This window comes from Panthera onca, chromosome D4, assembly GCF_046562875.1.
Source record: "Panthera onca isolate mPanOnc1 chromosome D4, mPanOnc1 haplotype 2, whole genome shotgun sequence".
Taxonomy (NCBI): Eukaryota; Metazoa; Chordata; class Mammalia; order Carnivora; family Felidae; genus Panthera; species Panthera onca.
Window position 1 is genome coordinate 69,066,517 of NC_138351.1, and position 16,859 is coordinate 69,083,375.

Consider the following 16,859-nt stretch of genomic DNA (forward strand, 5'->3'; position numbering starts at 1 on the left):
GGACCCAAGAGTTACTTCATTCTCTTTCATTCCTCATTCTGTATACAGTACTGATGAAGTAATTTAAACTGTTAATTTTGAAGTGGCCCTGCTTAGATGCTTCATAGAGCTTTTAGCTCTACGTAGGACAGTAAGCTCTGGTTGACAAAAAGCCCTGAATGCATTGTATGCAGTCTCCCAGAGGACAGGCGTTTCATTTCTGCAGAGTTGGCCTAAGAATGGAAAGAAGAGGCCCCAGCTTTGGTTCAGATTTGGGCTGCTGTCCCAATTAGCAGCGCTTACTGGGTTAACTTCACTTTCTGAGTCTCATTTTCTTCATCTGTGCAACCAGTGTCAACACAAAGAAGGATGAGCATGTTATGTGGCCATTTTAATTTGAATGATTCTTCTTGAATAATTTAGGAAATAACATCTAAAAGATGTTCCGTAATTCATCGCTAATCTCAAAAACATAATTATATGCAGTTTTTGGTCTCTTGTAGTATAGTCAGACAACCACCACTACCCCAAAAAGTTACAGTTCTGTATTTTATTTGGTATCCTTAATGTTTATTATTGCCGTGGGATTTAGGACTAAAGAGTTCTAGATGTATTAGTTAGTACTAGGTTGTCTTACAGCTTATTTATCTCAAGCTTTTGTAGATTGTAAATGTTTGAAGTTCAATGGTAATAACCAAAGTCATCTTTCTAATTGTAATTTAAGTTTACTGATCTGCATATCTGAACTCTTAACTTCTAAGTATCAAATTGTCTTTCATTTACTTGGTTTAGAATTTCCCAGGGATTCAAACTCAGATTGTTTTTTTTTTTTTTCCATGAGGGTTTAGGTTGTATTATAAAGTAAGCGGCTTTTTTGGTTTTGTTAGTCCTAGGTATGTATTTTTCTTAGGAACAATTTTAATATTTTTTATTTTGATAGAGTACATGCAAGTCATAAATTCTCATTATTTGATAATATCGAGTGCTCAGGACAGTTGTAGGAAAACTTTGTTCTTTCAGTTTTCCATACTCTATCTATGCTAATAGGAGTAATTTCTGTAGTATGAGACTTGGAAGTTGGTGCCGTTGAAAGATTTTTTGACATTATTTACTTCCTTTTGCACACATCTGAGAACTCATATTTACTTGTCAGTGTTTGCTGTCTAAAATTATGATTGAATCAGCTCTTTGTATGTGTGTAATTGCTACTTTGATTTAAAAATGTTTATGTGTATTTTAGGACATCCTCTTGAATTTTTACGGAATCAGCCTCAGTTTCAACAGATGAGACAAATTATTCAACAGAATCCTTCCCTGCTTCCAGCATTGCTACAACAGATAGGTCGAGAAAACCCTCAATTACTGCAGGTAACTGTTGAATCAATTTCAAAAGTGGGTTTACAGAGTATGTCATTTTTTAAAAGTCCATGAGAACTACCTTCCCCTCCACATGCTCTAGAAACTGTTTTTTTGAGCTGCCCTCAATAGAATATGCTATAGATCAGATACACTAACAAAAGAGTCCAGGAGGGTGGAGGTTGGGTTAATTTAAGTTGGTCAAATAATAAGTTTGGAACCACTTTATTAAAGAATCTGAGAAGCTCTGTAGCAAAGAAACTGTTCATGAATCTTTTTTCCCAAACTTACTGTTAGTGAAGCACTGCGTCTTAGAAACACACCCATGGGCTTATGAATGCCCGAGTCATGAAGTATTTGGGCTTTATACAGCATTGTACTGCCTGCTAGTGTGGAAGATATGTGAGTTCTGTTTCTTTTTATAGACCCTCCCCCCCCCAAGCAATTTTTTAAAATTGATTTGGGGGTCAGGAGACGTTTATGAAAGAGAATTTGAATTCTCTTAATTCCCTAATTTCTTTAATACAAGAAATCACATCCTTCCAAGGATTACATAATCCAGAGTCATTCTAAAATATGGCAGCTGTAAAGTTCTAGCTCTCTTTTACTTGTATTTAGAATTCTTGGTTTCCTGAAGATACTTCTATCATTGTCTTGTTTTTTTCTGTCCTTCATATCACCACAGCAAATTAGCCAACACCAGGAGCATTTTATTCAGATGTTAAATGAACCAGTCCAGGAAGCTGGCGGGCAAGGAGGAGGGGGCGGAGGTGGCAGTGGAGGGATTGCCGAAGCTGGAAGTGGTCACATGAACTACATTCAAGTGACGCCTCAGGAAAAAGAAGCTATAGAAAGGGTGAGTCGAAGTAAAACTAAAATTTGAGTTCCTCAGTCACACTAGCTGCATTTCAAATGCTCGGTGGTCACGTGGAGCTAGTGGCTGCTGCATTGGATCGCACAGGTGTAGATTATTTCTGCCGCTAGAGGTTGTTCTATTGGACAGAGCCAGATAGAGCATTGTCCTAAGGATTGCAGCAAAGACTGTCTATTTTCGTCCCTGCTCTCATATCTTGTCCTTTGTGAAGCCAAGGGACTAGCACTGAATACTGCTTTAGCTTTCTAAAATCGTTATAAATATATTTAAAAATTAAAGATTTCCTTTAGGTGTTAGCATTCATGAAGAAAATGATCTTAAAGTGTATGCTTAATGCAAGATTATCCATTTTTTTATATTCTAGATTTTACTTCACAACTGCCCTTAAAATGTACAATAGATATGTATATGAATTATGTATAAAAAAACATGTATATTAAACATCAGCTCCTGATACTGTTTTTCTGTTTCCATCCTTACTAGGTCATCCAGTTCATATTGAGGCACTGCAATAACTTAGTTTATGCGATACTATAAGTCATTCATTTTTCTCTGGGCTCCATGGTTAACATTTGTAAATAGGGACACAGCACTTGCCCTGCCTTATTTTACAAAGTGTTTTGAGATGGAAGTCTGATAAAGTGCATTTTAACTTAATACTTAGAAAAATCATCTGGGAGATAATTTGCCCGTATTTATAATAAAAACATATCAAATGTTCAAGGTTTATAATTACATGTTTCTTAAAAGGTACTTTATATATATCATGCTAGTATTTTCCTCCCTCAAATAACATAAGTGAGTGAATGACACTTGCCTCAATTGTTCTTTAGCAAATTTTGTTTTAATAGTTAGGGTTAGTTACCAATTCTTGATTTCTGTTTTGGAGAAGAAATTTTTTCTTGTGTTACTTGTGCTTTTGGTGTCAGTATATACTAAGAGAAGTTGCCTAATCCAAGGTCAAAAGATTTACTCCTATCTTGTTTCTGAAGAGTTGTACAGCTCTTACTGTATTTAGGTCTGATTTATTTTGTGTTCCTTTTTGTTTATAGAGTGAGGTGTAGGAGTCTGGTTTCTTTTTTTTTTTTTCTTTTTCTTTGGCATGTGGATATCCAGTTGCCTCTGCACCATTTACTAAAAATTCCACTCTTCTCCATTAAATTGTCTTGGCATCCTTGTTGAAAATCAACTGGCCATCATTGTGAGGGTTTACTGGGCTTTCATTTATGTTCCATTGATTTATGTGTTTCTCCTTATGCCAGTACCTCACGGTCTTGATTACTGTGACTTTTTGTAGTAAGTTTTGGAATCTCTGATTTTCTTCTTTCTCAAGATTGTTTTGGCTCTTTTGGATCCCTTGCATTCTGTATGAATTTTAGGATCAGCTTGTCTGATTTCTATAAGAAAAGTGAAAAAAATTAAAAAAAAAAAAACAAAAAACAGGCTGGGGGTTTGATACTGTTTTTTCTGCAGACCAGTTTGGAGAGTATTGCCATCTTAGCAATATTAAGTCTCACCAAGCCTTGAATGTGAGATGCCTTCCTGTTTATTAGATTTTCTATAATTTCAGAAATATTCTTTGGTCTTGAGCTTGTATTTCTTTTGTTAAATTTATTCCTGAGTATTTTTATTCTTTTTTGCTGCTGTTTTTATAAATGGAATCGTTTTCTTGATTTCATTTTTGGATTGTTCATTGCTAGCTGTATAGAAATACAGCTTAATTCTTAATTTTGTGTATTGATTTTATAAAATCTTACAACCTTCCTGAACTCATTTATTTTGTTTCTTAAGATTCCTGTTTGCAGGATATCAATTACACATGGGCATAGTTTTACTTCTTTTCCAGTATGGATGCCCTTTATTTCTTTTTCTTTCTTACTGTGTGTGTGTGTGTGTGTGTGTGTGTGTGTGTGTGTGTGTATGTGTGTGTACTCATGCGTGTGTCTGAATGCCCTATCTACAGACTCCTGTGTATTGTTGAATAGAGGTGGTGAGAGCCAACATCTTTGTCTTGTTCCTGATCTTAGCAACCTGATCTTAGGAGAAGGCAGTCATTCTTTCACCATTAAGTATGATGTTAGCTAAGGGTTTTATTAGATTCCTTTTCTATTGGGTTAAGTTCCTTTCTATTCTAGTTAATATTGAGTGTTTTTATCACAAAAGGATTTTGTCAGATGGTTTTTATGTGTTTATCGAGATGATCATATGTAATTTTGTTTCTTTTCTATTAGTATGCTTTAATATACTGATTTTTGTACATTGGACCAACCTTGCATTCTTAGGATAACTCCCACTGGTCATAGTGTAATCTTTTTTATATTTTGGTCTGATAGTGTTTTGTTGAAGATTTCCGATAAGGAACATTGGTCTGTAGTTTTCTGTGTGTGTGATGATTTTGTCTGGTTGAGTGTCAGAGTAATACTGGCCTTAGAGAATGAGTTAGGAAGTATTCCCTTTTTCTGTTGGTTGGAAGAGTTAATGAACAATTGGCGTTAATTCATTTGGTGGTTGGTAGAATTTACCAGTAAAATTATCTGGGCCTTGCTTTTCTTTTTGGGAAATTTTGTAATTACTAATTTAATCTCTTTATTTGTTATAGAGCTATTCAGATTTTCTGTTTCTTGAGTCAGTTTTGGTGGTTTTTGTCTTTCTAGGAATTGTGTGTTTCATCAAGAGTTATCTAATTTGTTGGCATAGAATTGTTCACAGCATTTTCCTTTGGTAGTTTTATTTCTATAAAAAGTAGTAGTGTTCCCACATCCCTGATTTTTATAGTAATTTGAATCCTCAGATTTCTTGTTTTCCCTGTTAGTTTAGCTAAAACATTTGTCAGTGTTGTTAATCTGAAGAAAAAAAGAGCCAACTTCTGGTTTTATTGATTCTATTTTTCTAGTCTTTATTTACTTTTTCTCTGATCTTCATTATTTTTCTCCTTCTGCTTGCTTTGGATTTAATTTTCTCTTCCTCTTTTCCAGTTTCTTAAGGTAGATCCTTAGGTTATCTATTTAAGATCTTTCTGAATATAGGTAGCTACAGCTATAAACTTCCCTCTAGGCACTGCTACAGCAGCATCCCGTAAGTTTTAGTGTGTTTGGTGTTGTTTTCATTCCTTAGAGTATTTTCTAACTTTCTTTGTGGTTCCTTCTCTCGTCTATTAGTGAAGGATTAGGTTAATTTCTACGTATTTTGAACTTCCTAAATTTCCTTCTGTTACTGATTTCAGTATTCATGCTATTGTGGTCAGAGAATGTACTGTGAACAATTTTAATCTTCTAAAATTTTTTGAGGCTAGTTTTATGGCCTAACATGGTCTTCATGGAGGATGTTTGATATATACTTAAAAAGGACATGCAATCTTCTGTTGTTAAGTATTCCATAAATGTCTGTTAGGTCTGTTTGGTTTATGATGTTGTTCACATCTCTTTCCTTGTCAGTCTTCTGCCTTGCCTGGTTGTTGTGTCCAGCATTGAACATGATGATACCAACATTTCCAGCTGTTCTTGAATCATTTCTCCCTACAGTTCTGTCAGTTTTGTTTCCTGTATCTTGGGGCTCTGTTATTACATGTATTTATAACCAAAGCCTTCCTGTAGTTTATCATCCTATAATGTCTTTGTTTTTAGTAACAATTTTCTGTGTTAATGTATTTTGTCTGATATTAATGGAATCGCTCCAGCTCTCTTTTTGTAACTGTTTGCATGGTGTATATCTTTTTCCATCCTTTTACTTTCAGCATATTTGTGTCTTTGAATCTATAGTGTGTGTCTTGTAGAAGCACATAGTTGGATCGTGCCCTATCTACCTTTTACTTCAGCTAGCCCAGCTTTAATCTGGACAAGAACTAGGTAACAATTATTTTTGAGTTATTTCTTCTCCTTTCATGGATGAGTAGTTAATCGTGCTGAATTGAGACTTCTCTTTTTTTTTTTTTTTTAATTTTTTTTAAACATTTATTCATTTTTGAGAGACAGAGCATGAGCGGGGGAGGGGCAGAGATAGAGGGAGACACAGAATCTGAAGCAGGCTCCAGGCTCCGAGCTGTCAGCACAGAGCCTAACGCAGGGCTCGAACCCACAAACCGTGAGATTGTGACCTGAGCCGAAGTTGGACGCTTAATTGACTGAGCCACCCAGGCGCCCCTTTCTTTTTTTTTTAAAGGTCATTTCTTGATATAGTCTAACACAAGGTGATTTAGACGGTTGAGGAGAGGGTTCATAAAAAATATTTGACAAATATATAGTCTCTAGTGAATTAGATAATTATTAAGTCACAAGTGATTTTTAATAGACTAGGAAAACAAAATTAAGTGGCCGGTGTCACCATTTAAAATGCTGTAAAATTTAAGCAGATATAAACAGGACACGATATGTCTTGATCTCAAAATATATCATGTGATATTTGTTATGATCACCCATTTCTTTTAGTATGAAGTGTTTGATATGGCAAGGAGCTTGAGAGTGATAGTTGAAGTGATGATGAAGGACATGACCTTCTTTACAAATAACAAAGTAGTTAAACTCCCCTCCAGTTGCTTTCATCTATATCTTTACCTCTTAGGTATTCAAAGCTGATTTACAAATTTCTGTAGGATCATTTATTTTTAAATAATCACAGCGACTAATTTTGAATATTAATGCCAATGAGTGTTAGCAGAGTATCTGTCTAATAGCTTTAACTAGGAAGAGAGAATTTTGTAGGTGGTTGAGCAAGGGTCTAGATTCCATCTAGCTGCTTGGGTTGAACGGTGAATCCACACTTAGATAGGTAGGCATTCACGTAACATTTTCAAGAGCTTTTTCGTGTCTTTCATGTTTTCGGGTCATGATCTGTCAGTACTGCTGTGCTGGAACCCACAGTGTGTTTTCTTTCTTTTCTTCCAGTTAAAGGCACTAGGATTTCCTGAAGGACTTGTCATACAAGCATATTTTGCTTGTGAGAAGAATGAGAACTTGGCTGCCAATTTTCTTCTACAGCAAAACTTTGATGAAGATTGAAAGGGACTTTTTTTTATCTCACACTTCACACCAGTGCATTACACTAACTTTGTTCACTGGATTGTCTGGGATGACTTGGGCTCATATCCACAATACTTGGTATAAGGTAGTAGATTGTTGGGGGTGGGGAGGGAGGGATCTAGGATACAGGGCAGGGATACATACAGTGCATGTCTGCTTCAAGTAGCAGATGCCGCAAATCCACACAGTGTGTAAAATATTATACAACCAAAAATCAGCTTTTGCAGGTCTTTATTTCTTCTATAAAACAGTAGGTAACTTTTCCTAGGTTTCACTCTTTTTAGTGTACTAGATCCAGAAATTTAGTGTAATGCCCTGCTTTATATTTCTTTGACTTAACATTGGTTTCAGAAAGAATCTTTGCTACCTAGAATTTACAGTCTCTATTTCATGGCAACACTGGATAATGGCTTTGTGAAATTGAAAAAATTTTGGAGCAATTGTAAACAGAAATGCCAAATTATTGATGGTTTTTGTTGCTGCTTCAAATACGTATTGAATTAATGTGTAAGAAAGCCCATTCTTTCATGTTAAATACTTGGGGTTGGGGAGGGGAGAAGGGGAACCTTTTCTTAAAATGAAAATAATTACTGCTATTTTAAAATTTCTTGATCATCGAATGTGAGACCCTTCTAACATGATTTGAGAAGCTGTACAAGTATAGGCAGAGTTATTTTCCTGTTTACATTTTTTTTTTTTTTTGGTTTGTTTTGGGAAAAAATTGGTAGGTGTCTAATTACTGTTTACTTCATTGTTATATTGCAGTAAAAGTTTTAAAACCACCATTGCATGTTTGCTTTTGATGTATCCCTTTGTGAAATTAGCACTTTGGGGCCAATGGAGAAATGCAGCATTCGTTTCCCTCTCTTCCCCTTCCCTCTGCAGAAATGTGTTTGTCAGTAAGTCGTGAGTTCAAATTGCTGCCTTTTTTTTTAAACCCACAAGATGCTGATTCAGTTCAAAATTAGCTAATGTTTCAAAGCTGGGTTTCTGATATTTATAAGTGTTTTTCCTTATTAGATAAGAATATATGACCATTAAAGTCATTAGGATTCTATTACTTTCAAAAAAGAAGGTGGACAAAAGTATAAATCCAGCATCTCTTATTGCGTTGGAAAGACTGGCATAATCTTTTGGAAGGGTTGGGAGATGCAGCTGGAAAAGTACTTTGGAAAATATACAATCAAAAATATCTCATGACATATTAAAAGAAAATCTTAATAGCAGTGTTGGCTTTTATTTGGATTTTTTTCAGCTCTGTTTTTTATTAGACTCTCCTTCATTGGCATATTATTGGATCATAAAGAGGGGGAAAATATCTCCTTGTTTAGTTTTTCAAATCTTTTCTTCTGAATATAAACAAGACTGTTTAAAGAAATAGTTTTTTTCCCCTACCATCTGATACTGAGTAAAGAAAATGAATTTGCACAGATGTTGTCTCCCTGCATAATCTCTTGCAATAATCCTTAGCAAGGTTTGGAGGTGACTTTGAAGCTTTTACGTCATGCACTCGTACCTGTCTCTTATGAAAATAAATGAAGCCATGACTTCTCCCCACAGTGTTATCATGTAGTTTAATCTTCATGCTTATACCTTAAATACAGCAGACCTTTGGACTTTGTATTGCCTGTATGTTTTATAATGGATCATGCAAAATGTCTCAGGAGAATAAAATGAGGATTTGTAAATATGTTCATCTTTCAAGGCAGAGCATTGAGTTGGGAAGAGGGTGGCATTTCTGATCGGAGGATGGAATATTTTCATTTATTTTATGCCATTTTATCTGCTACCTAATTGCTCAGCATAGCGAAAACTGGAAAAAAGAAAAGCAAAAACAAACCAAAACCCCAGCAGCAGACTCTTCTTTTCTCTGGAAAGTGACAGCAGAAGTTGGTGGCACGGAGTTTTTGTCCTTGGACAACAAAACCACAAATAGTGGGATTAATAATTACAAGAAGACAGTTTCAGGCCAAGTTTTGACCATTCTTTACAGTACTTTGTTTTATCTGCTTAAAGAATTAGCCAAGATGCTGTGAAAGAAATAGGCTTTTTGTGACCTTTTGCTGTTACCTTTATACAGTTCTGGTAAATCTTTTAATGTAAGTGGCTCTTTGACTTTGGAATTTTTTTGCATTTGAGGTATTCTGTCATCTATTTCTTGAAATATTTTTATTGTTTAGTTTCTCTATGGAAATGTGAGGAAGCTTAAGTTTATATTTGTTAAATTCTTATTGCCATCCTCTAGTCAAATATGTCTTTTGCATTGTTTAAAAATACTGAAGTGTTCCACCATATAAATTTTTCCTGTACCATGGCTAGGATTCTAGAGAATTAATTATAAAATATTTTCAATACATTCACCATTGCATTTCTCATTTTTTAAAATAATTTTGCCATATAGAATCTTAGATTGAAAGTTGACAATGCCCCTGTCACTGTTTTCTTCAGTAATTGGTGAACATGTAGGGGGGCCAGGTCCTAGTTTAATTTTCTTGGGTCTCCTCTGTTTTTCTCAACCAAAACATCAACACAAAGATGGGATACTTGATGTACCTTAAATCAAGCTTCATGATGGCTTTTAGAAATTTTAGTTAAATTCCCATTTTTCCCGGGCACCTGGGTGGCTCATTTGGTTAAGTGTCTAACTCTTGATTTCGGCTCAGGTCGTGATCTCAGTTTGTGAGATCAAGCCTCACATTGGGCTCTGTGCTGACAGCATGGAGCCTGCTTGGGATATATTCATATTCATTCTCTGCCTCTCCCCGCCCCCCCCACTCTTCCCCCTCTTTCTATCCCCCTTCCCCTCTCTCTACCCCTCCCCTGCCACACTCTTGCAAAAATGAGTTTGAAAAATGAGTAAATTCCCGTTTTTCCCATGCTCTTGCCTTCTAGCAGCCAGCCTCAAACTGCTACAAAATATTCAACCAAAATTAGGCAATTTCAGGGAGTAAGTGCTTCCTGACCGAGTCCATTCTGGTGCGTTCCCTGGCTCTGAGGCTTGGCTACAACATGTCCTTTTAGTTGATCTCCCATGTCCATCTTGTTCCACTTTGTTCTTCTAAGCCAGGAGCTGGCAAACTGCAGTCCCATGAGGTAAGGTTTTCTTTTCTTTTTTTTTTTTAAGGATTTTATGGTGTAAAAATTATTAAAATTTTAGTGTCTATAAATAGTTTTATTGAAATACAACCGTGCTCATTTGTTTACATATTGCCTGTGGCTACTTGTGCTACAGAGGTTTGCTGTTGAATACTTGAAACTGAGACTAAGGCCTGCAAAGCCTAAATAATTACCATCTGGCCCTTTACAGCGGAAGTTGGCCACCACTGTTCTGTGTGACTAGCCCATCATACATTAAAGTATATGATGCTTCCCGTTGCTTTGACATTCTTGGCTTCTTGACTTTGGGTCTTACCTTTGGTTTGGGTTGCCTGTGACGGTCACAGGTCCTTTCCAGAGTAGTAGTATCAAGCATCGTGTGCCTTACGTGCTAGCCTAGACTGTATGTGGTGTCTTCGGGTGCTACTCTGAAATTACTCTCTGCTGTTGCTGCACTATTCCTTGCTCTCACGGTCAAATTATGAAATTTAGCACACAGTCTGAAGCTGAACCTGGCATAGCGATGAATTCACCAGAACAAAGAAGTGCGATGCATGCATCTGGGAATCCTTAGGCCCTAGGATCAGACAACTGGAGGAAGCACCTGACCACAGCTGGAAGAAGAGAGTACGTGGAACCCCCAGATGGGGGAGTGTAGCCATTGGACCTAGTTGGGTGGCAAACTAGTTTCCAGAACAGAGTGCAGGGAGTTTGGGAATGGAGGGGCGGGGTGGGGAGGAGGGCAGGCAGTGACAAGGAGGGAGAGTGAAGGTCTAAGCTTGCTAGGAGAAAGATCCAGCACTGCAGCAGTGATGAGGGCACCACAGGGACAATGGTGCTGACAAGTTGGCTGTAAAAGGTTTTCTCTATTGTGATACTTGATGGCGAAAGCAGTGGTCCCTAGGGTAGAGCTTTCACTCAGAGGAGGCTGGGACGACTATGGAGTTTGAACTACCATGACAACATTTGAATAGTAAAGGATCCTTCACCAGGTAGAGCGTGCATGATTTGTCTTCCAAGAGTACAGATTAGAAAACAGCCATCCCAGACTCACAACTCCTGTCTCTGACACTCAGTTTGCCGTTCTTCATGATGTACGCCCTCATCTTTTCCCAGCTGGTTAGGCATGAGTTATTGATGTTAAGAGGTTGTAATCCTCCTCAGACAGTGAAATGGTCTTCAGAGCACCTGGGGCAGCTGTTCTCAATGCTGGTCTCGTCTCAAGCAGACTCCTCTCTTTCCCCCCAGTATTTTGGGCAGCTATTACATTTGCTGTGCCAAGAACATTGGGAGGCTTTGTCCTACACTTGTGCTGGCTCTCTAGATGGGCCTTCCACATGGAAGCCTGTGTCTCCAGCTGGTTACTGCCTATGGAATTGACAGCTTCTATAACAAAGTCCAAAGCTGTCTCAAAAACTCATAAAAATCCAGCGGTGAGTTTTAGAAGCAGTCTGGGTTTTATTTGCCTGCAATCACGGATTAGAAGAATACTTGATAAATTACTCAAAAGTGATTGGTTAGAAACTAGATGAGAATGAATGGGGTTGGTGCAGGTATGCCTTGGAACAGCTCGAGGATGAGTTATTTTCAAGTAATTCTGTGTACTTTGAGGTGATTTTTGAAACTTTAGTATTTCAGTCCTTTAGGTTTTTTTTTTTTTTTTGGCAGGGCTGGAGTTTCAAATTTCTTTTTGGTCAGTTAGGCCTGGTTTGACAGCAGTTTGTCTAATTTTTATTTTGTCTCCAGTTCTAAGGAAATTAAAAATTTGATAGTTTCACTAATTAAGTTATTTGATTGTAAATTTTTTTTTTTTTTTTTTTTTTTTTTTTTTTTAAGAGAGAGCCAGGGAGAGAGGGAGAGAGAATCTTAAGCAGGCTCCATGGTCAGCGCAGAGCCCGAAGAAGGGCTTGATCCCACAACCTCGGGATCATGACCTGAGCCAAAATCAAGAGTCAGATGCTCGACCTACTACGCCACCCAAGCACTCTGTAAGATATTTTCATATCTTTAACTTTGGTGTTATAATTTTTATACTGTGTTTACATTTTTTGCAAAGAGCATTAACAACTTTTCACCTCTAAACAATTGCAGACTTACAGAAAAGTTACAGGGACAGTACACAGCACTCCCCTTTACCAGCACCATCCCACCCCAAACCCATTTCAGTTGTGCAGTTGTCCCAGTTAATGTCCTCATAGCAAAGGGACCTGATTGATACAGGGTAACACACCATGCTTATAGTTTGCTTCAGTCCATGTTCCTCAGTCCGTCCTTAGTCTTTATGACCTTAATTAACAGTTTTTTGTTTTAAGATTACAGGACCGTTGCCTTTTTTTCTTTTTTTTTTTTAATGTTTATTTCTGAGACAGAGACAGAGCATGAGTGGGGGAGGGGCAGAGAGAGAAAGGAAGACATAGAACCCAAAGCGGGCTCCAGGCTCCGAGTTGTCAGCACAGAGCCCGACGCGGGGCTCGAACTCACAAACTGTGAGATCATGACCTGGGCTGAAGTCGGACGCTCAACCAACTGAGCCACCCAGGCGCCCCGAGGACCGTTGCCTTCTAGAATGGCCCTCAATTTATGTTTGGTGTTTCCTCATGACTAGATTCCAGTTAAGGTGGTTTTGGAAGAAACACAGAAGTGCCACTGTGCTCTTTTTCACTGCATCCCGTGAGGGGGGCCAGGGCGTCAGTTTGGCCCACTGCTGGTTCACTCTGATTGTCCAAGGCAGGTGGTAACTGCCAGGCTTCTCCGCTGAACAGTTACTCATTGTCCCTTTGCATTTAGTAAACAGTTGTATGATAAGATATTTTGAGACAGAATATCCTATTTCTCATGAAACTTTGGCCCATTAGTTTTAGTATCCACTGGTGTTTCTTGCCTGAGTTCGTAGCACTAAGGTAGTTGCCAAGTGGTGATTTTCAAGTTGCTTAATTTCTTCTGCATTTATTAGCAGTCTCCCGTATTCTGGTATTCTTGTTCCTCTGCATTCGTGTGGGCTCAGGGTCCCGTTTTATTGAGCGGCATGTGGTCCATTGCTGCTGCGGTTTTGATGCGTGCATTGTCCCAGGTTCTGCAGTTGTGTGCATTCTGAAGGCTGGCCTCTCTGTTTCTCACCCCTCTTCCTGACTTCTGGCACAATACTGTACTCCAGGCTCTTGTACTTGTTGTGCTCCAGCGCCTCTTCAAGGAGCTCTGGTTCCCTTCCGCAGATACTGTGTTTAGAAACCAAAACTTGGTGCTAGATATGCTCACTGCTTCTGGAGTCTCACTGCTCCATCTATATATAAATACTGATGAGTTCACCTCGTGCCTTCCATTCTAGTCCAATGCCACCAGGTTCATCCCAGCTTCTCACCATCCAGGCTTCTGACCCCTTTCTTGGACGGTGAGATACTTGGCTGCCGTTAATGGTCTGTGTGTTTACTCATTTGTCACCTCCAGTGTGTGTGACCGGTCTTCTTAGGCACTCAAGCTGCCCTTGTTGTTTGAGTGCTGAGCTATTGCCCTGTTCAGCCACTTTGCACAGCTGCAACTTTCATGCTTCAGTTGTTACTTTTCACCGGGCTTAAATGGAGGCGAAAATGTGTTTAGATGGGTTCTCCTGAATTCAGCACTCCAGAAATAGCATTTCTGCGAGGAGAAGGCCTTGTTTGTTCCCCTTGCTGTGCCACCAAATCAGTCTCTAGGTGCCCTGGGTCCTAGCACATGGAGTTTAAGTGCTGGGTGAGTTTCCCCAGTTTCTTCTACTTGGGACCAATGTGTGTTTTAGGTGCTAGAAGTGGTTATGGAGATGGCACGAAGGGCAGACTAGGGGAGGGGGATACAGCTCCCACTCTGGGCTCTTTGTGATCTCCAGTGGGCCCCCAACCCCAAACTCTGCTCTATCATGTCTTTTGTCTTGGCACATGGCTGCTTCCTTGATTCATACATTCAGCAAATGATGAAGTCACCCAGGGCCAGGCACTTGGTTTGGGATTGTTCCCACCTCCTTAGTCTTGCTAATTCCTCAGTGTCCAAAACCATACAAGGCCCCTCTTCCTGGAACCCTGTGCCTTTCCTCTCTATCCCCAGAACCTAGTGAAGGGCTAGACAAGAGGAGATGCCCAGTCAATATTGATCACACGTGGGCAGTGAACATATGGTTGCGGTGTTTGCATCCCTCCTGGGCATCTAGGCTCTCCTATCCCTTCTGTCACCCCCCAGTTCAGAAAGCTAAGAAGTTGAAGGATGAACAGTATCCTGAAGGCTGCTCTGTTTTTGCTTCCTCACCCCAGGGATCTTTGCACTAGCTTCTGAAAGACTGACAATCTAGTGAGCTGGCTGGTTGTAGAGACAGCGGTAGCTGGCGACAAATTCCAGATGGGTCTCCATCTGAGACCTCGGTGGAGAGCAGACCAACAACAGCTGCACTCCTGAGAATTCCAAGCGGAGGCCAGACCAGAGGGGCTTGGGGGGTCAGCACTTGGACTAACCAGGCCTGGATTTCTGCCTTCACACCCCACACCAGCTACGTGACATTGGCCATGCCTCTCTACCTCTGTGCCTGGTTTCCTCATCCATCCATTGAGCCTGCCTCCAGTGAGAGGCTGGATGGGAGGGCGTCCTTACCAAAGCCAGGCCCATGTTCAGACGGAGACTCTGGGAGCAGATGTGGCCAGCCAGCAACCCTCTAGTGAGCCAGACAACAAAGATTTGCAAAAACTGGGTCCAATACCATGCTTCTCAGTCATTTTTTAAAATAATTATTTTTCATAAAGACTAAAAAAATAACGTGGGTTTACTTAATATTTTTTTTTAGATTTCTCATTTTGAATCAAATACATACTGATCGATGTAACCCAACATGAACAAAAAGTCTTGGGTGTCTCAACAATTTTTAAGAGGGAAAAGAGGTCCTGAGAGCAGACAATGTGAGAGCTGCTTTAGATGATGCTTTAGGAAAGGTTTTTCCACTTTGGACCAGTCAAGTGACCCAGAACACACTGCTTGGGAAGGTCACGGGGGCGCTGGTGAAGGGATGCCTCTTGTCTGCTGGGGACATGTTGGAATATCAGACCTCTGGAGCTTTTTTGAGGCCCCTCTGCCATACTGCCCTCTGTTCCCGCATTCAGGATAACTAACACGACTCCGCTTGGCTTTCAACACCCTTTACAGACCTGCTCCAGCTCGTGCCTTCCACCTGTCTCCCTCCCTCTTTGCCACATACAGCAGGACGTCATTACCCAGGCCTTTCCACACCTCTGGCCTCTGCATATGCTGGTTTCTGCTTAGAGATCCTCCCATACTCCTCTCTCTTCGTGTGAACTCCTATTCAAGCTTTAAAACCCACTTCAATGTCGCATGCTTTGCGAAGGCTTTCCTGCCCAGGTGCCAGCAGAGGACTGCTCCCTTGTTCTACTCTCTGAACACATAACTCAGGAACTGTGCCTATCCGAGCACAACTATTTTTTTGCATATTTGTGTTCTGGACATTGTGTCAAAGCCAAAGACAAAATTTGCCATATCTACCAGCGGCACTAGGAGCTCAGCACCCACGGCTAACAAGGGACAAGTTAGGAGTTGTGCTTTGAAGGCTTGCCTGTGGGGCTGGGGTGAGAGGAGGGTTGGTCTGACACTGTCAACAATAGTAAGTGAAAAGCCCAAGTGAGGGATGGGGAAATGCCAGGACCTGACAGAGAACAGGCTGGAAAGGTGAGTGCCCTCCGCTGTGTCCTGACACGCCCCCTTGTGGGGAGAGAGAGCCATGCCGTGGCTCAGGTGGGAGGGCACCTCAGGGCCAGGCCGGGGAGGAAGAACCAGCGCCTCTGGGTCATGGAAGACTTGAAGCCAGCCATAGGGAATAGGCTAGGGAGAGGAAGGGAATATGCCAGCCGAGAAAACCCAGCCCACACTGGACTGCAGTTGCCCACGCCGAGCAGGGGAAAGGAGGGAAGGACGCTAAACCCACAAGACCGTGGGCACTGAGCTTCACCTGCATTGACTCATTTAATCCTTGTCGTGAAGTGCCTCGCAGAGGAGGAAGCTGAGGCTCAGAGAGGGTGAGCCGGCTGCCAAGTTCTCATCACAACGTAGCCGAGGGAGAATGGAACCTCACACCTGGCCCCAGGCCATGCCCAAGTACCTCTGTATGCCAGTTCTCTATCTGTACCAGTGTTGGGGGTGGGAAGACAGTGGGATCATCCTGGTCTGCGGAGGTCTTGGACCTTTGCCCTCCTATGACATGGCTAGAAGGAGGGGTATAGGGAAAACTCAGAGGATTTGGAGTCAGATGAGGATTTTTATTTCTTCTTCAGATTTGTATCACTGTCCATGGAGTGGGTTGGGGGTGGAGAATTCCCTCTCTTTAGAAAAATCAACCTGTTCGGCTTCAGAACCCATCCAGACAGTTTGTGCAGACAAGAGGGCTGGGTCTTCTGGCCCCCTCTGAGAAGCTCCCTGCTCCTTGCTCTCTGTCCCTGACCCACTCCAGGGGCCACCTTCCTGCTGGAGCAATGGCCCTTGATTGACTGTGGATTCTTCAACCAGAGGCCCCTATA

The 16,859-nt window shown here is 40.4% G+C and overlaps 1 protein-coding gene across 1 annotated transcript in view; it reads left to right on the forward strand.

Annotated features, from left to right (window-relative positions):
- Positions 1-9,580, forward strand: part of RAD23B (RAD23 nucleotide excision repair protein B) — a 47,565-nt gene extending 37,985 nt beyond the window's left edge. Inside the window, exons 8-10 of the mRNA XM_060609111.3 lie at positions 1,220-1,347; positions 2,021-2,191; positions 7,090-9,580. Coding sequence (XP_060465094.1) covers positions 1,220-1,347; positions 2,021-2,191; positions 7,090-7,203 — 413 coding nt within the window. The 3' untranslated portion in view covers positions 7,204-9,580. The remainder of the gene's footprint in view (positions 1-1,219; positions 1,348-2,020; positions 2,192-7,089) is intronic.
- The last annotated feature ends 7,279 nt before the right edge of the window (positions 9,581-16,859 follow it).